Source organism: Salvelinus namaycush, chromosome 35, assembly GCF_016432855.1.
Source record: "Salvelinus namaycush isolate Seneca chromosome 35, SaNama_1.0, whole genome shotgun sequence".
NCBI classification, from domain to species: Eukaryota; Metazoa; Chordata; class Actinopteri; order Salmoniformes; family Salmonidae; genus Salvelinus; species Salvelinus namaycush.
The window spans coordinates 7,425,362-7,443,555 of NC_052341.1; the positions used below are offsets into that span (position 1 = coordinate 7,425,362).

The 18,194-nt window shown below is 44.7% G+C and overlaps 1 protein-coding gene and 1 pseudogene across 1 annotated transcript; one reads left to right on the top strand and one right to left on the bottom strand.

Annotated features, from left to right (window-relative positions):
• Positions 1–1,784: 1,784 nt before the first annotated feature.
• Positions 1,785–8,096, bottom strand: LOC120029629 (ADP-ribosylation factor-like protein 3). The gene is made up of 6 exons (XM_038974919.1): positions 8,046–8,096; positions 7,377–7,520; positions 7,162–7,278; positions 2,636–2,686; positions 2,350–2,535; positions 1,785–2,266 (listed from the first exon to the last, which is right to left on the bottom strand). Exons 1-6 carry the CDS (start codon positions 8,046–8,048, stop codon positions 2,219–2,221), a joined length of 549 nt encoding a protein of 182 aa, XP_038830847.1. The 5' UTR covers positions 8,049–8,096; the 3' UTR covers positions 1,785–2,218.
• A 130-nt stretch (positions 8,097–8,226) lies between these two features.
• LOC120030035 lies at positions 8,227–18,151 on the top strand (annotated as a pseudogene).
• Positions 18,152–18,194: the final 43 nt, after the last annotated feature.

Below are 18,194 nucleotides of genomic sequence, written 5' to 3' on the forward strand. Positions count from 1 at the left end.
AATCAATCAACACCTATGACATATGCAGATATGCTAGATTACATAGTACAGGTCTAATACGCACTCTACTATATGCACATAACATATGAATAGGGGTTATATACAATTATAAACTGGGTGGTTTGAGCCCTGAATGCTGGCAGCCATGGTATATCAGACTGTATATGGTATGGCAAAACATTTATTTTTACTGCTCTAATTACGCTGGTAACCAGTTTATAATAGCAGTAAGTCACCTCGGGGGGTTTGTGATATATGACCAATATACCATGGCTACGGGCTGTGTCCAGGCACTCTGCAATGCGTCGTGCGGAGGAACAGCCCTAAGCAGTGTTATATTGTCCATATACCACACGCCCTAGTGCCTAATTTATCATCAAAAAATGTGTATTTTTCCCATTTGATTGAATAGGCTTTGTCCGAAATGGCACACTATTCGCTTTGTAGAGCTCTACTCAAATGGGCTGCGGCCAAAACTAGTTCATTATTCAGGTACCAGGGTGCCATTTCAGATTAGCCCTAAAGTGTATTTATTTGTCTTGTTATATATATATTTTTACATATTAACACGCATAACCGTTTTCACAGGGGAGTAAAGCATAGTATTCAATGTTTCCCTGTCATCCTAGTAACCACACACTGTTTCTGTCGTTTGCGAGCATCTCACAGTACGCTATTACCCTCTACTTCACCATAAATAAAGAATTACACAAATATACCTCACTTCAAACAGAACTGCAGCAAGAAAGAAGCTTGTCATGGAATTAAAAACAACTGAACGAAGGAGAATATGAGGGAGAGAGTGATGAGAGAAAGAATGAGAGTCTGGATAACAGTCTCTTTGGCTATCAATCCACTCCTGGCATGCTTTGCAATATGACACAGAGTACAAGGAGTGGAATGTAAGCTAAAGAGACTGGCACCCAAGCTAGGAGAGAGAAGAGAGAGCTGGGTTTCCAGGACAACCTGTAAAGAGTGAGTGAATAGGCTGATATTGTGGTGAAGGACAGTATAAAGATCTGGCATGTCTTGAAGGAGTGGAGGTGGGATGGGTAGGCTGGGGTGGAATGTCTTGAAGGAGTGGAGGTGGGATGGTTAGGCTGGGGTGGAGTGTCTTGAAGGAGTGGAGGTGGGATGTCTTGAAGGAGTGGAGTTGGGATGGTTAGGCTGGGGTGGAATGTCTTGAAGGAGTGGAGGTGGGATGGTTAGGCTGGGGTGGAGTGTCTTGAAGGAGTGGAGGTGGGATGGTTAGGCTGGGGTGGAATGTCTTGAAGGAGTGGAGGTGGGATGGTTAGGCTGGGGTGGAATGTCTTGAAGGAGTGGAGGTGGGATGGTTAGGCTGGGGTGGAATGTCTTGAAGGAGTGGAGGTGGGATGGTTAGGCTGGGGTGGAATGTCTTGAAGGAGTGGAGGTGGGATGGTTAGGCTGGGGTGGAATGTCTTGAAGGAGTGGAGGTGGGATGGTTAGGCTGGGGTGGAATGTCTTGAAGGAGTGGAGATGGGATGGTTAGGCTGGGGTGGAATGTCTTGAAGGAGTGGAGATGGGATGGTTAGGCTGGGGTGGAATGTCTTGAAGGAGTGGAGATGGGATGGTTAGGCTGGGGTGGCATGTCTTGAAGGAGTGGAGGTGGGATGGTTAGGCTGGGGTGGCATGTCTTGAAGGAGTGGAGGTGGGATGGTTAGGCTGGGGTGGAATGTCTTGAAGGAGTGGAGGTGGGATGGTTAGGCTGGGGTGGAATGTCTTGAAGGAGTGGAGGTGGGATGGTTAGGCTGGGGTGGAGTGTCTTGAAAGAGTGGAGGTGGGATGTCTTGAAGGAGTGGAGTTGGGATGGTTAGGCTGGGGTGGAGTGTCTTGAAGGAGTGGAGGTGGGATGGTTAGGCTGGGGTGGAATGTCTTGAAGGAGTGGAGGTGGGATGGTTAGGCTGGGGTGTCTTGAAGGAGTGGAGGTGGAATGGTTAGGACGGGCTGGAGGTGGGATGGTTAGGCTGGGGAGGGGGGTCTCTGGTCTCCTGGGATGAGTTCCCTTTGTACCCCCACTCCATTTTGAAGAGCAACATGGAAGTTGTAGTTCTAGCGAGAGTTGTAGTTTAGTAAACAATGTGTAGAGGCCAGCCAGGCGGTTAAAAACTCTTCAAGTCCATGTTGATTTAGTGTGTACATTCACAGGTACACCCCGTCCTCCCAAAGGCTCAGGGGTGTGTGAAAACGGACATCTGTGCTACTTCTTCTTAGCATTGACACTCTTGCAGAGCCAGTTCATTCCGTCCTGAAAACAGATGGGAGGAAAATTACATAATCAACTTCCTGAATTGAAAACACAAATTGCCCCTAAACCCTGTTGCATCTCACCTGTACCCCCTCCCCGGTGAGGGCAGAGCAGGACTGGATCTGCCAGACGCGGTCCCGGATGGTGTGCAGGTTAAGTCCCTCAGCGATCTCAGAGGCTGGGGCTGCCGTCAGCAGGTCCTGCTTGTTGGCAAATATCAGCACTGGAACCCCACTCAGCTTCTCCTCATCCAACAGCTCAGCCAGCTCCTAGAACACACACGTCAGCATGGGATCCCAATATAAACCTGTGTGTATGTAGAATATGCACATTATACAGCAAACAAACATCACTTGAGACAAGACTCACCTGCCCCGTCTCCTCAAATCTTTTTCTGTCTGCACTGTCGATGACGTAAATCTGAAACGCAGTAATGTTTCCATTCAAAAGTATTAGTAGCACACTTCTGGTGGTGTGTAAGTGTGTGTGTGTGTACATACAGTACCAGTCAAAAGTTTGGACACACCAACTCATTCAAGGCTTTTTCTTTATTTGTACTATTTTCCATAATATAGAATAATAGTGAAGATATCAAAACTATGAAATAACACATATGGAATCATGTAGTAACCAAAAAAAGTGTTAAACAAATCTAAATATATTTTAGATTATTCAAAGTAGCCACCCTTTGCCTTGATGACAGCTTTGCACACTTGGCATTCTCTCAACCAGCTTCATGAGGTAGTCACCTGGAATGCATTTCAATAAAAGGTGTGCCTTATTAAAAGTTCATTTTTTAGAAATCGCTTTCCTTCTTAATGCATTCGAGCCAATCAGTTGTTTTGAGACAAGGTAGGGGTGGTATACAGAAGATAGCTCTATTTGGTAAAAGACCACATCCAAATTATGTGAAGAACAGGTCTAATAAGCAAAGAAAACAACAGTCCATCATTACTTGAAGACATAAAGGTCAGTCAATCCGGAAAATTGCAAGAACTTTGAAAGTTTCTTCGAGTGCAGTTGCAAAAACCATCAAGCGCTATGATGAAACTGGATCTCATGCTGCAGAGGATACGTTCATTAGAGTTACCAGCCTCAGAAATTGCAGCCCAAATAAATGCTTCACAGAGTTCAAGTAACAGACATCTCAACATCAACTGTTCAGAGGAGACTGCGTGAATCAGGCCTTCATGGTCGAATTGCTGCAAAGAAACCACTACTAAAGGACACCAATAAGAAGAAACTTGCTTGGGCCAAGAAACACGAGCAATGGACATTAGATGGGTGGAAATAAGTCCATTGGTCTGATGAGTCCAAATTGGAGATTTATCTTTGTGAGACGCAGTGTGGGTGAACGGATGATCTCTGCATTTGTGGTTCCCACCGTGAAGCACGGAGGAGGTTTGATGGTGTTTTGCTGGTAACACTATCAGTGAGCTATTTATTATTCAAGGCAGACTTAACCGGCATGACTACCACAGCATTCTGCAGTGATATGCCATGTGTTATTTCATAGTTTTGATGTCTTCACTATTATTCTACAATGTAGAAAATAGTAAAAATAAAGAAAAACCCTTGAATGAGTAGGTGTGACTGGTACTATTTATTTATATATATATATATATATATATACACACACACACAGTTGAAGTTTACAAACACCTTAGCCAAATACATTTTTCACAATTCCTGACATTTAATCCTTGTAAAAATTCCCTGTCTTAGGTCAGTTAGGATCACCACTTTATTTTAAGAATGTGAAATGTCAGAATAATAGTATAGAGAATGATTTATTTCAGCTTTTATTTCTTTCATCACATTCCCAGTGGGTCAGAAGTTTACATACACTCAATTAGTATTTGGTAGCATTGCCTTTAAATTGTTTAACTTGGGTCAAACGTTTCGGGTAGCCTTCCACAAGCTTCCCACAATAAGTTGGGGGAATTTTGTCCCATTCCTCCTGACAGAGCTGATGTAACTGAGTCAGGTTTGTAGGCCTCCTTGCTCGCACACGCTTTTTCAGTTCTGCCCACAAATTTTCTATGGGATTGAGGTCAAGGCTTTGTGATGGCCACTCCAATACCTTGACTTTGTTGTCCTTAAGCCATTTTGCCACAACTTTGGAAGTATGCTTGGGGTCATTGTCCATTTTGAAGACCCATTTGTGACCAAGTTTTAACTTCCTGACTGATGTCTTGAGATGTTGCTTCAATATATCCACATAATTTTCCTTCTCATGATGCCATCTATTTTGTGAAGTGCACCAGTCCCTCCTGCAGCTAAGCACCACCGCAACATGATGCTGCCACTCCCGTGCTTCACGGTTGGGATGGTGTTCTTCGGCTTGCAAGCCTCCCCCTTTTTCCTCCAAACATAACGATGGGCATTATGGCCAAACAGTTCTATTTTTGTTTGACCAGAGGATATTTCTCCAAAAAGTACAATCTTTGTCCCCGTGTGCAGTTGCAAACCGTAGTCTGGCTTTTTTATGGCGGTTTTGGAGCAGTGGCTTCTTCCTTGCCGAGCGGCCTTTCAGGTTATGTTGATATAGGACTCGTTTTACTGTGGATATAGATACTTTTGTCCCTGTTTCCTCCACGATCTTCACAAGGTCCTTTGCTGTTGTTCTGGGATTGATTTGCACTTTTCGCACCAAAGTACGTTCATCTCTAGGAGACAGAACGCGTCTCCTTCCTGAGCGGTATGACGGCTGCGTGGTCCCATGGTGTTTATACTTGCGGACTATTGTTTGTACAGATGAACGTAGTACCTTCAGGCATTTGGAAATTGCTCCCAAGGATGAACCAGACTTTCTGAGGTCTCAGCTGATTTCTTTTGATTTTCCCATGATTTCAAGCAAAAAGGCATTGAGTTTGAAGGTAGGCTTTGAAATACATTCACAGGTACACCTCCAATTGACTCAAATGATGTCAATTAGTATATCAGAAGCTTCTAAAGCCATGACATCATTTTCTGGAATTTTCCAAGCTGTTTAAAAGGCACAGTCAACATAGTGTATGTAAACTTCTGACCCACTGGAATTGTGATACAGTGAATTATAAGTGAAATAATCTGTCTAAACAATTGTTGGAAAAATTACTTGTGTCATGCACAAAGTAGATGTCCTAACCGACTTGCCAAAACTATAGTTTGTTAACAAGAAATTTGTGGAGTGGTTGAAAAACGAGTTTTAATGACTCCAACCTAAGTGTATGTAAACTTCAACTGATTATATATATATATATATATATATATATATATATATATATATATATATATATATATATATATATATACACTGCTCAAAAAAATAAAGGGAACACTTAAACAACACAATGTAACTCCAAGTCAATCACACTTCTGTGAAATCAAACTGTCCACTTAGGAAGCAACACTGATTGACAATAAATTTCACATGCTGTTGTGCAAATGGAATAGACAACAGGTGGAAATTATAGGCAATTAGCAAGACACCCCCAATAAAGGAGTGGTTCTGCAGGTGGTGACCACAGACCACTTCCTCAGTTCCTTCCTGGCTGATGTTTTGGTCACTTTTGAATGCTGGCGGTGCTTTCACTCTAGTGGTAGCATGAGACGGAGTCTACAACCCACACAAGTGGCTCAGGTAGTGCAGCTCATCCAGGATGGCACATCAATGCGAGCTGTGGCAAGAAGGTTTGCTGTGTCTGTCAGCGTAGTGTCCAGAGCATGGAGGTGCTACCAGGAGACAGGCCAGTACATCAGGAGACGTGGAGGAGGCCGTAGGAGGGCAACAACCCAGCAGCAGGACCGCTACCTCCGCCTTTGTGCAAGGAGGAGCAGGAGGAGCACTGCCCGAGCCCTGCAAAATGACCTCCAGCAGGCCACAAATGTGCATGTGTCTGCTTAAACGGTCAGAAACAGACTCCATGAGGGTGGTATGAGGGCCCGACATCCACAGGTGCAGGACGTTTGGCATTTGCCAGAGAACACCAAGATTGGCAAATTCGCCACTGGCGCCCTGTGCTCTTCACAGATGAAAACAGGTTCACACTGAGCACATGTGACAGACGTGAGAGTCTGGAGACGCCGTGGAGAACGTTCTGCTGCCTGCAACATCCTCCAGCATGACCGGTTTGGCAGTGGGTCAGTCATGGTGTGGGGTGGCGCACAGCCCTCCATGTGCTCGCCAGAGGTAGCCTGACTGCCATTAGGTACCGAGATGAGATCCTCAGACCCCTTGTGAGACCATATGCTGGTGCGGTTGGCCCTGGGTTCCTCCTAATGCAAGACAATGCTAGACCTCATGTGGCTGGAGTGTGTCAGCAGTCCCTGCAAGAGGAAGGCATTGATGCTATGGACTGGCCCGCCCGTTCCCCAGACCTGAATCCAATTGAGCACATCTGGGACATCATGTCTCGCTCCATCTACCAACGCCACGTTGCACCACAGACTGTCCAGGAGTTGGCGGATGCTTTAGTCCAGGTCTGGGAGGAGATCCCTCAGAAGACCATCCGCCACCTCATCAGGAGCATGCCCAGGCGTTGTAGGGAGGTCATACAGGCACGTGGAGGCCACACACACTACTGAGCCTCATTTTGACTTGTTTTAAGGGCATTACATCAAAGTTGGATCAGCCTGTAGTGTGGTTTTCCACTTTAATTTTGAGTGTGACTCCAAATCCAGACCTCCATGGGTTGATACATTTGATTTCCATTGATAATTTTTGTGTGATTTTGTTGTCAGCACATTCAACTATGTAAAGAAAAAAGTATTTAATAAGAATATTTCATTCATTCAGATCTAGGATGTGTTATTTTAGTGTTCCCTTTATTTTTTTGAGCAGTGTATATAAATATATATATAAATAAATAAAGTCGTTCCCCCATGAAGGAAGCTATGGTTAAGCCACTCACCAGCACATCAGTGTTCTCAAAGTAGTTTCTCCAGTAGGGTCTGATCTTCCTCTGTCCCCCGATGTCCCACACATTCAACTTAAAACCCTGAGACTGAACACTCTTTATGTTGAAGCCCTGGAGAGAGAGAGAGGGTTTATAAGTGATAGTCTAGCACAAATAACACCCCCCAAACCCCTAGTGATGTGCGTATGTGTTCCCCAGTAGTACTGTACCTGTGTGGGGGTGATGTGACTGATGTCCTCGGAAGCCAGTTGTTTCAGCAGAGTGGTCTTTCCCCCGTTGTCCAAACCCAGCAACAAGATCCGAACCTCCTGATCTGGTGTGCTCTTTAGCTTCCGAAGGATTGACAGCAAACCCTGCAACATATCAAAACCCGATCCGTTATCCCGACTCGTGACATGAGCAATGGAGCAGCAACAGGAGCATAGCTGCTTTCTAAATTAGCTAACTACAGTAACTAGCTATCTGGCTACTCGCATCCCTCCACAACAGGCTGGTCAATTGCCTGCGACTCGAGCCTCAAGGATGCGCAGAGAGGACACAGAAAATAGAAGATGATTCTCGAACTAATTATTCTCTCCCTCTCTAGGAATTCACCGTGGTTACAAATATGGAAAGCGTTCTGAAGCGACTGAGCTAGCTAACTAATTATGTAGTTAGCAACAGTTTCAAAGGGTTTAGCTATGCTAGGCTGCTAATCTCATGATAGAGCAACAAGACCGTTGCAGTCAGCTTTTCCCCAAAAATCTACATTTTTCACCAATTTATGAATGTCTTAAAAGGTACAGTGGCAACATTTTGAACAATCGTATTGTTAATTATGCCTTTATTTGATTCGATCTACATTATAATAGCTATTTATCGCAATAAATTTAACTCACCATCTTGTTGCTTTATCTCCCCAATACGCTACCGATGTTACTAGGGCCCCTAGTAGGGGGTGATGACGTTGTACACAAGTTCACGCGAGAGCACAACAAGTGTGGGCGTAAACTAGGGCACGCCACTTAGCATTATAATTAGCTACTTTAGCTATTAACAAAAGCTCTGTCAACTAACAATTCCCAACATAAATTGGTCCCACGATTGAAATACATTGTGTACTAGTGGAGGCATAAATAACAACAAGCTATCTTATTTCTTTATCATTGTGTCGTTTTAGCTGGATATAAATTAGTAACGTTAGCTAGCTAACAAGCATTGTTGTCATGTTCTTATTTGCAATGTATTTTGTGTTTGATTTAGAAAGAGAAAAGTCAAGATCTGTTGCGTGCATATTTTAAAGGATGAGATGACTGAAAGTTCATATAGTAATGTATTCCTTAAGTTATTTTTCTAGAGAGAGTGAGCTGCCCCGGTCTGCAGAGGAGGCGGTGCCAGTGCCAAGTGCACCCTCCCCTACTACGCAAACAACTACAATCCCCAGTTGAAACAATTAGCAATAGCAAGTTGTAACATTTTTGCAGTTCAGCTCTGAAAGGTAACGTATGTGTTAAGTTGTTTTGTTTGCATGTATTGATACAGTTACAGTACGATTGTTTCGCTCTATGTTTTGCACCGTTTCGTATTTCTGGACGTGCTTGTTGGACACAGCTGCTATTGTCCATGGTTTGCAAAATGCGGCTAATTTGACAGGCAAGTTGTATCGGGCTGTTGAATGACAGCTTTACGGTGATTCCAAGAATGTCCCCACAATATGTGATGGTCCAATTTCATATGTGAGTGCAGCTGTTCTAGACATGAAATCACAGATGCACTTGGCAAAGGATCGATGTCAACAATTATTCTCGATTGTCTTGTAAGATTGCATCGCATGTAAGTTAGCTAGGTACTTGTTTCCTGCTGCAGTTTAAGTTAATTGTCTTTTTATGGTAGTTTCTCTATCTCTCATGGTTGAACTGTTAGGACCCATTAGTAACCAGTACCCTCATTTCCTAGTCTGCTTTCCCTCATGTGCTACAGTTCTGCAGAACAGGTTTCACACCCTGTGTTTTTAGATCAGTGCAGATGAAGGAAGAGAGAAGGAAAGGGGTTTTTGAGATGCAGAGGTAGATGATTGACATCCAGTCTAACTAGACTGCCCTGTGGAAAATGAATACCTGTGGTTGATCATAGCCTTGCCTCAGACAAGTCCCAACCTCATCACATCACATGCTTTAAGGCTTCTCTTCAACTCTCTCACCCCCTCTTATTCATTAACATCTTCCTCCCTGCACCTTTCTCTCCCTCTGCCCTTACTCTCTAATTCTATTCACACCACCAATACCAAACGTTTGCTAATTAATTAATTTGTTCATATATTTATTTGTTTGTTCATATGTTGCTGTACTGAGATGCTAGATGCTATTCTGCTCAGTCAGTGTGCAGCTGCAGCAGAGAGAGTACACACCATGACCCTGCTGTTCAAACAAACAGCTCTGGTTCCAGCCTGCTTCTAGCTTTCCCAGGGCCTGTGTGCATCTCAAAAGTCTTGACTGGCCTCCTCTCCTCCTCCTCCCCCCCGCCTGATATCCTATCTCTGGCTGTTTGAAATAGGCAGGAAATGCTCCTTTGAATAACTTTGGAAGGGTGGATGATTAATTGATTGATTATAAATGAAATCATTGGTCAGTTCACTTTGTTGCGTGAGAGATAGAAACACACTGCAGGAACCGCAGGGAGGTCAAATCAAAGTTTATTTGTCACGTGCGCCGAATACAACAGGTGTAGACCTTACAGTGAAATGCTTACTTACAGGCTCTAACCAATAGTGAGAAAGAAAGGTGTGTGTGTGTAAGTAAAGAAATAAAACAACAGTAAAAATAAATTTTTAAATAAGAGTAGCAAGGCTATATACAGACACCGGTTAGTCAGGCTTATTGAGGTAGTATGTACATGTAGATATGGTTAAAGTGACTATGCATATATGATGAACAGAGAGTAGCAGTAGCGTAAAAGGAGGGGTTGGCGGGAGGTGGAACACAATGCAGATAGACCAGTTAGCTAATGTGCGGGAGCACTGGTTGGTCGGGCCAATTGAGGTAGTATGTACACATATGTATGGTTAAAGTGACTATGCATATAAGATAAACAGAGAGTAGCAGCAGCGTAAAAGAGGGGTTGTGGGGGCACACAATGTAAATAGTCCGGGTAACCATTGGTTACCTGTTCAGAAGTCTTATGGCTTGGGGGTAAAAACTATTGAAGCCTTTTTGTCCTAGACTTGGCACTCCGGTACCGCTTGCCATGCGGTAGTATAGAGAACAGTCTATGACTGGGGTGGCTGCTGTCTTTGACAATTTTTAGGTCCTTCCTCTGACACCGCCTGGTGTAGAGCTCCTGGATGGCAGGCAGCTTAGCCCCAGTGATGTACTGGGCCGTACGCACTACCCTCTGTAGTGCCTTGCGGTCGGAGCCCGAGCAATTGCCGTACCAGGCAGTAATGCAACCGGTCAGGATGCTCTCGATGTTGCAGCTGTAGAACCTTTTGAGGATCTCTGGACCCATGCCAAATCTTTTTAGTTTCCTGAGGGGGAAAGGCTTTGTCGTGCCCTCTTCACGACTGTCTTGCGGTGTTTGGACCATTCTAGTTTGTTGTTGATGTGGACACCAAGGAATTTGAAGCTCTCAACCTGCTCCACTACAGCCCCATCGATGAGAATGGGGGTGTGCTCGGTGCTCCTTTTCCTGTAGTCCACAATCATCTCCTTAGTCTTGGTTACGTTGAGGGATAGGTTGTTATTCTGGCACCATCCGGCCAGGTCTCTGACCTCCTCCCTATAGGCTGTCTCGTCGTTGTCGGTGATCAGGCCTACCACTGTTGTGTCGTCTGCAAACTTAATGATGGGGTTGGACTCGTGCATGGCCATGCAGTCGTGGGAGAACAGGGAGTACAGGAGGGAACTGAGCATGCACCCCTGGGGAGCTCCAGTGTTGAGGATCAGTGTGGCAGATGTGTCGTTATCTACCCTCACCACTTGGGGGGGGGGGGGCGCGTCAGGAAGTCCAGGATCCAGTTGCAGAGGGAGGTGTTTAGTCCCAGGTTCCTTAGCTTAGTGATGAGCTTTGAGGGTACTATGGTGTTTGAACTCTGAGCTGTAGTCAATGAATAGCATTCTCACATAGGTGTTCCTTTTGTCCAGGTGGGAAAGGGCAGTGTGGAGTGCAATAGAGATTGCATCATCTGTGGATCTATTTGGGCGGTATGCAAATTGGAGTTGGTCTAGGGTTTCTGGGATAATGGTGTTGATGTGAGTCATTACCAGCCTTTCAAAGCACTTCATGGCTACAGACGTGAGTGATACGGGTCTGTAGTCATTTATACAGGTTGCCTTTGTGTTCTTGGGCACAGGGACTATGGTGGTCTGCTTGAAGCTTGTTGGTATTACAGACTCAATCAGGGATATGTTGAAAATGTCAGTGAAGACACCTGCCAGTTGGTCAGCACATGGCCGGAGCACACGTCCTGGTGATCTGTCTGGCCCCGCAGCCTTGTGTATGTTGACCTGTTTAAAGGTCTTACTCACGTCGGCTACGGAGAGCGTGATCACGCTCTCCTCCCAGGTCTGCCCCAGGGTTGGGTTCAAAGGTTATGGCTAACTGGTCAGAGCAGGTTTGATTGGTTAGAAAGTAGGTTACCCACTGAACCCTGGGAGGGGAGATTTGTTTTTACAAAGGAAAATGTGAATGATATGATACTGTAATAACATAGGTTGTCTCAAGATTAGACCTATGCTTTATTAGGCCTATACTAAAGTGGGCAATTCTCACAACTGAAAACAGGAAAAATAATCAACATGTCTTTCTGTTCTTGCAGGGGCAGGCCGGAGGGGCTGATTGGACCACGTTGATGTTGGTACAGGACCAAGGAGCTAAACGGTGACTGCAGACTCAACTCAGTTTGGGATGGCCGAGGTGGTTTGGAGACCTTGTTTGTGACTTTAGACCTAGGTTGTGAGGCGGAGGGTTACGATGGCTGTGAGCAGGTTTGACATAGATGTGCCGCGGTGGGATCAGTCCACGTTTATTGGCAGACTGAAGCACTTTGTCAACATCACAGACTGGAGGACAGCACTACTGCCAGACTCACGACTGGACGAGTCTAAAGCACTGGTGGAGAGCTGCAGGTAACGCACACACACCACTGTGAAGTACACGCACACACACACACCACTGTGAAGTACACGCACACACACACACCACTGTGAAGTACACGCACACACAGATACCTCGAGGTTAGAGCGGTGGGCCAGTAACCGTAAGGTCGCTGGTTCGAATTCCTTGAGCAAGGCCCTATTTGCTCCAGGGACGCTGGTAAAATAGTGGACCCTGGCTCTGACCCCAGCTCTCTGCATGTGTCTCTGAGTTGGGATATCCTAGAAACACATTTCAAATACACACTTGTACACTAAATGCTGTTTGGCTGACAGCTGTGGTATATCAGCATACCACCCTGCATACCACTTCAGGCATGCCTCTGAAACTAAGCAGGGTTGGTCCTGGTCAGTCCCTGGATGGGAGACCAGATACTGCTGGAAGTGGTGTTGGAGGGCCAGTAGGAGGCACTCTTTCATCTCGTCTAAAAAATATCCCATTGCCCCAGGGCAGTGATTGGGGAAATTGCCCTGTGTAGGGTGCCGTCTTTCGGATGGGACGTTAAACGGGTGTCCTGACTCTCTGAGGTCATTAAAGATCCCATGGCACTTATCGTAAGAGTAGGGGTGTTAACCCCGGTGTCCTGGCTACATTCCCAATCTGGCCCTCAAACCATCACGGTCACCTAATAATCCCCAGTTTACGATTGGCTCATTCATCCCCCTCTCCCCTGTAACTATTCCCCCGGTCGTTGCTGTAAATGAGAACGTGTTCTCAGTCAACTTACCTGGTAAAATAACGGATAAATAAAATAAACTAAAAAATCTGACCGTGTACCACGGGTATGACAAAACATGTATTTTTACTGCTCTAATCACGTTGGTAACCAGTTTATAATAGCAATAAGGCACCTCAGGGGTTTGTGGTATATTTATTTCTAGTTATTTATTTTTATTTAACTAGGCAAGTCAGTTAAGAACAAATTCTTATTTTCAATGACGGCCTAGGAACAGTGGGTTAACTGCCTTGTTCAGGGGCAGAACGACCGATTTTGTGCCTTGTCAGCTCGGGGATTCGATCTTGCAACCTTCCGGTTACTAGTCCAACGCTCTAACCTGGGTAGATATAACCTGGGTAGATATATGGCCATATAACACGGCTAAGGGCTGTATCCAGGCACTCCGCGTTGCGTCGTGCTTAAGAACAGCACTTAGCCGTAGTATATTGGCCGTATACCACACCGCCTTGTACCTTATTGCTTAATTATACCACTGTGAAGTAGTAATTTCTCTGCAGTGTTATATCTACAGTGGTTGTTCCTCATGATGAGAACCTGGTTTATGTGTGGTTCTCCTGTTCTAGAGCATCTTCCCTTCCCCCTGGCACCACAGAGGAACAGCTGCATTACGCCAAGAAGCTCTATGACTCCGCCTTTCACCCAGACACCGGCGATCGCATGAACCTGATTGGTCGAATGTCCTTCCAAGTGCCCGGAGGGATGGCCATAACAGGCGGTATGCTACAGTTCTACGGGTACGTACACACACATATATATATATATTTCTGACAAAATTATCGATCTATAGATGAACCAAAGATAGGTGAGTTTGGTGCAATGACTTCTAGTCATGTATTTCAAACCTTTCTCTCTCTCGGACAGTCCCTACTGTAGTGTTCTGGCAGTGAGTGAATAAGTCGTTCAACGTTCTAGTCAACTACACCAACGGAAACGCTGCTTCCCCCATCACCTCCAAGTAAGACCATGCAGACCACACACACACAGCTACGCTGAATGTAATGCACATGGAGAATATCAAGCTCTATTTAAATGTCTTACACTCTATCTCTGCTCTCCCTCCTCAGTCAGATAGGAGTAGCCTATTTAACTGCAACTAGCACTGCTCTAGCTACTGCTGTGGGACTCAACCTCTACACAAAGGTACAGTTTGATGCACAGACACACACACACACACACACACACTGGTTTGATTGATTACATGTTCCACTTCCCCTTCCTGTCTTGTCTCTGCCCCTTCCTGTAGAAAGCTCCTCCCCTGGTGGCGCCCTGGGTTCCATTTGCGTCAGCTAACTGTCAATATCCCAATGAGGCAACAGTGAGTTCATCTGTGCTCCTAGTGTATTAGCATCCCCATGAAGACACAACAGTGAGTTCATCTGTGCTCCTAGTGTATTAGCATCCCCATGAAGACACAACAGTGAGTTCATCTGTGCTCTTAGTGTATTAGCATCCCCATGAAGACACAACAGTGAGTTGTTGACCATCTCCTTCTCTCCTCTCAGAGAGCTCCTGAATGGCATCGCTGTAACAGATGAGAATGGAAACAAACTGGGTCATTCCAAGGTAATGTTTGAATAATTAAATATTCTACTAAATATCGTATTTCTGACTGTTATACAAGAGCAGAAAAATGAACATTTTCCTCTTACACTCGACAGAAAGCAGCTGTGGAGGGCATCACCCAGGTGGTAATTTCCCGGGTTACCATGGCAGCACCGGGCATGAGTACGTGTCAAAGGTTTAAGAGGGAGGGCTGTAGAATTTGAGATCATTCCTCGCTCCATAGACAATGGAAAGTGGAGCGTGATCCTGTTACTCCCTACAATGACTCATTCCTCTCCTTCTTTTTCCACCTGCCCTCCTTTATCTACTTTCTCTTCTCCTGTGCCCCCTCTCTTCTCCTAGTCATTCTCCCCATCATCATGCAGAGACTGGAGGATAACAGGTTTATGCAGGTGGGCCTTTAATCAAAACACCAAATTCTGCTACTAGACATGCATAGGCTAACTAGCTACAATGTTATTGAATAAACATTGAGTTACAGTTCTGTTGACTACATATCCAGTTACGTTGTTCTTGACTAAGTGTGCTTAGAGTGCAGATTGAGGTGCTGTTTGGTGAGCTAACCAGCTAACCAGCTAACCAGCCCTGTCTTTCTGTTAACAGAGGATCACCTTCGTCCACGGACCTTTACAAGTGATAGTGGTGGTAGCGTTGTAAGTAGGACTGTTTAGGAGGTTTCACCATGAAGATTGTTGTTTGGTACTACATTTCTCAGGGTGTGCCAAATGGCACCCTATTCCCTATATAGTGCACTACTTTTAACTAGAGCCCTATGGGGCCCTAGCCAAAAGTAGTGCACCATGTAGTAGGGAATAGGTTACCATTTGGGACGCAAACGTACTTGTCTCTGTCTTAGTGGGCACACAGTCACCTAACCCTCCATGTCTGTTTTGCAGCCTGGTCTTCATGGTGCCGGTAGCCTGCTCCCTGTTCTCTCAGCAATGGTAAGTAGCTTGTCGACTGGGTAGCGTTTAGTAGGGCCCCTCCATGATGTACTAGCTGTTTTAGCATCTCATCTTTACGATCAGCAAAGGCATGTTGTAGGTGTTGTGGAAATTCTTACACAGGGACACTCGAAGTCAATCTTAAATGAATCATTGTTTATTGTCAGCGCGCTGGAGGAGTTCCAACAAACTTGATGGACCATAATGAACGTCTGGCAGAAGCTCTAACGGGGCAGTCCCCTTAGTTCTCTTACATACTGCAGGGCAAGTCATATTTACATGATTTAGCTTATTCTTAATTAATTAATCATTAACGTTTGCTTCATTCATGTGACTGACCAATACCTCACGAGGCTTCTTCTCTCTAAGCTGAGACCTTGAAACTGAAATATCTTTCGTTCTCAAAACAAGGTCTGGGTGTACTGCTAAATTGCAGATATTGATAAGTGAGGATTTGTTCAGTCAGTCACTTGCATGAACACAGAAATTAGTTATTAGAAAAGCACAAGTATAACATTTCCATCACATAGGATAGTGCTCAAGATCACACCTACAGTAACATATTAGACTTGGTTTGGATCTCACTCTGTCTTCCTCTCACTTTCTTTCAGCTCCATGGGCAGTGTACAATACGTCTACTTCAACAAGGGCCTCTGAACACACACACACCTGCCTTCTTAATCATCAGCCAAACAGGGAGAGCATCTGATTTTTTTTAACAAAATGAGCCAATCAGCATCCTCGGCAATGTCCAATAGGAACGCTTGTAGGAGAAATAGCTTTCTCCTGGTTTGTCTTTGTTTATTTTCAACAAATCTTTGTGACTGAAGTGGAGATGTTCTCCAGAAGACACTGGAAAAAGGTCAAATTTGAAGTACAGTGGCACATCCCATCCCTGCATTGAGGTGCGTTTTCGACCCATATCTCATGACGGGTCCATGTGTCTTAATGTAGCCATGACTGCATTCTGACCCCAGTGCAGCTCGGTTTAAACAAGTGTAACGGTAGGGTCAGTCTCTTCTTGCAATTAAAAGAGTTAGTGTGTGTAATTAATAAATATATATATATTCTCTTTTTATACTTCTGTCCATAATGTTAATTTCATACAGTGTATGATTCAAGTGACGCTACTAACCATGTACACTTTGTGCTGTCTGAAAATCTTCAATCACACATTTCAGCCTCTTTAGAAAACTGTCTGGAAGGACAATGACCCTTTGGACATTGTGTGTCCCAAATATCATTTGCGTCTCAAATGGCACTCTATTTCCTACATAGTGTACATCTTTTGACCAGAGCCCATTGGGTGCCATTTCAGAAGCAGCCTGTGTTAGTGACTCTTGACCTAAGATTAAACTATGACCAACTGTGTGTACACATATCAGTGTTGGGTGCAAATGAAGTGTAGTGTATTGCCCAAACAATGTGATGCCATATCAGGAATAGACGTTTACTAAAGCCATCATGCAAGGTGTTCTATAGAATGTTCTGTGGTTTTGCCCTAAGATCTATGCATCAGTGTTCTGAGTCTATGGTTCCACAGTTTAGTGTTCTAGAATGCTTGTGTTCACATACGCTGAAGTGAAGCGAGTCTAGCCAATGTACATTTGGCTGAGTGGTGAAGAAGTCATTGATGCCACCAGATTTCTATTGACAAGTATAATTTATTCTCATTGACTAAACTGTCTTGGTGCATTTTGTTTCAGAATTCTAGTTCCACCCTCTCTGTACTACAGTCAGTCAAGAACTGAAAGACTGGGATATACCTTGGTATTATACACTGATTCTTCTCTAATGGAGTTAGCCTCTGCCAAGTCCTCAACAACCGGATGTTCCCGTTTTCAGGGGAAATGTAAAGAGAGCTTGTGACGCGACTTCCGTTTTTGGACGTTAACAAGGCGACACTCCACTTAACTCCTTAACATTTACTGTATTGGTTGCAGTGGAGAAGAGAACCTCTCCCGTCGTGTTTTTTGTTCAAAACAACTGGGAACTCGTAAATCTCCGACATCCTGCTCGGAATTTCAAGTTGGAAATTCTGGCATCTTTCTACAGCTCCGACCTGAAGATCACCGACGTCATGATTTGACCACGGTTATTTCCGAGTTCCCAGTTGTTTCTAAAGCACCATACATCGGGGATCACTGGCGCGTTCGAAACAATTGGAAACTGGGGGGGAGGGGGAAACTAGGTAAAATCATGACTTCAGTGATCTTCAGGTCGGGAAGTCGGAGCTGTAGAAAGATGCCGGAGTTTCCGATCTTGAATTCCGAGTTGGATGACAGTTCAAAAATGATTTTTGTCAGTTGGAGCTAATTTTTTCCCCTAAATAATTCAGTTGTCCTGAACGCTCAGAAGTCCGAATTCCCAGGTGTTTTTGGACGCAGCCCTAGTTTTAAGGCTTTTCTTTTACGCATGCTGTTAGGTTACATCCTTACTGATGTAGAAGTTGTGGTAATACAAACGTACCACCAGGGGGCAATGTCTTCTTGACAGAGAAACTGAAACGCCCGCTTTCCAGATGCAGCCCTATTCCCTATATTAAAAAGGAATTTATTTAACTAGGCAAGTCAGTTAAGATCAAATTCTTATTTACAATGTCAGCCTACCCCGGGCCAAATGTGCACCGCCCTATGGGACTCCCAATCACA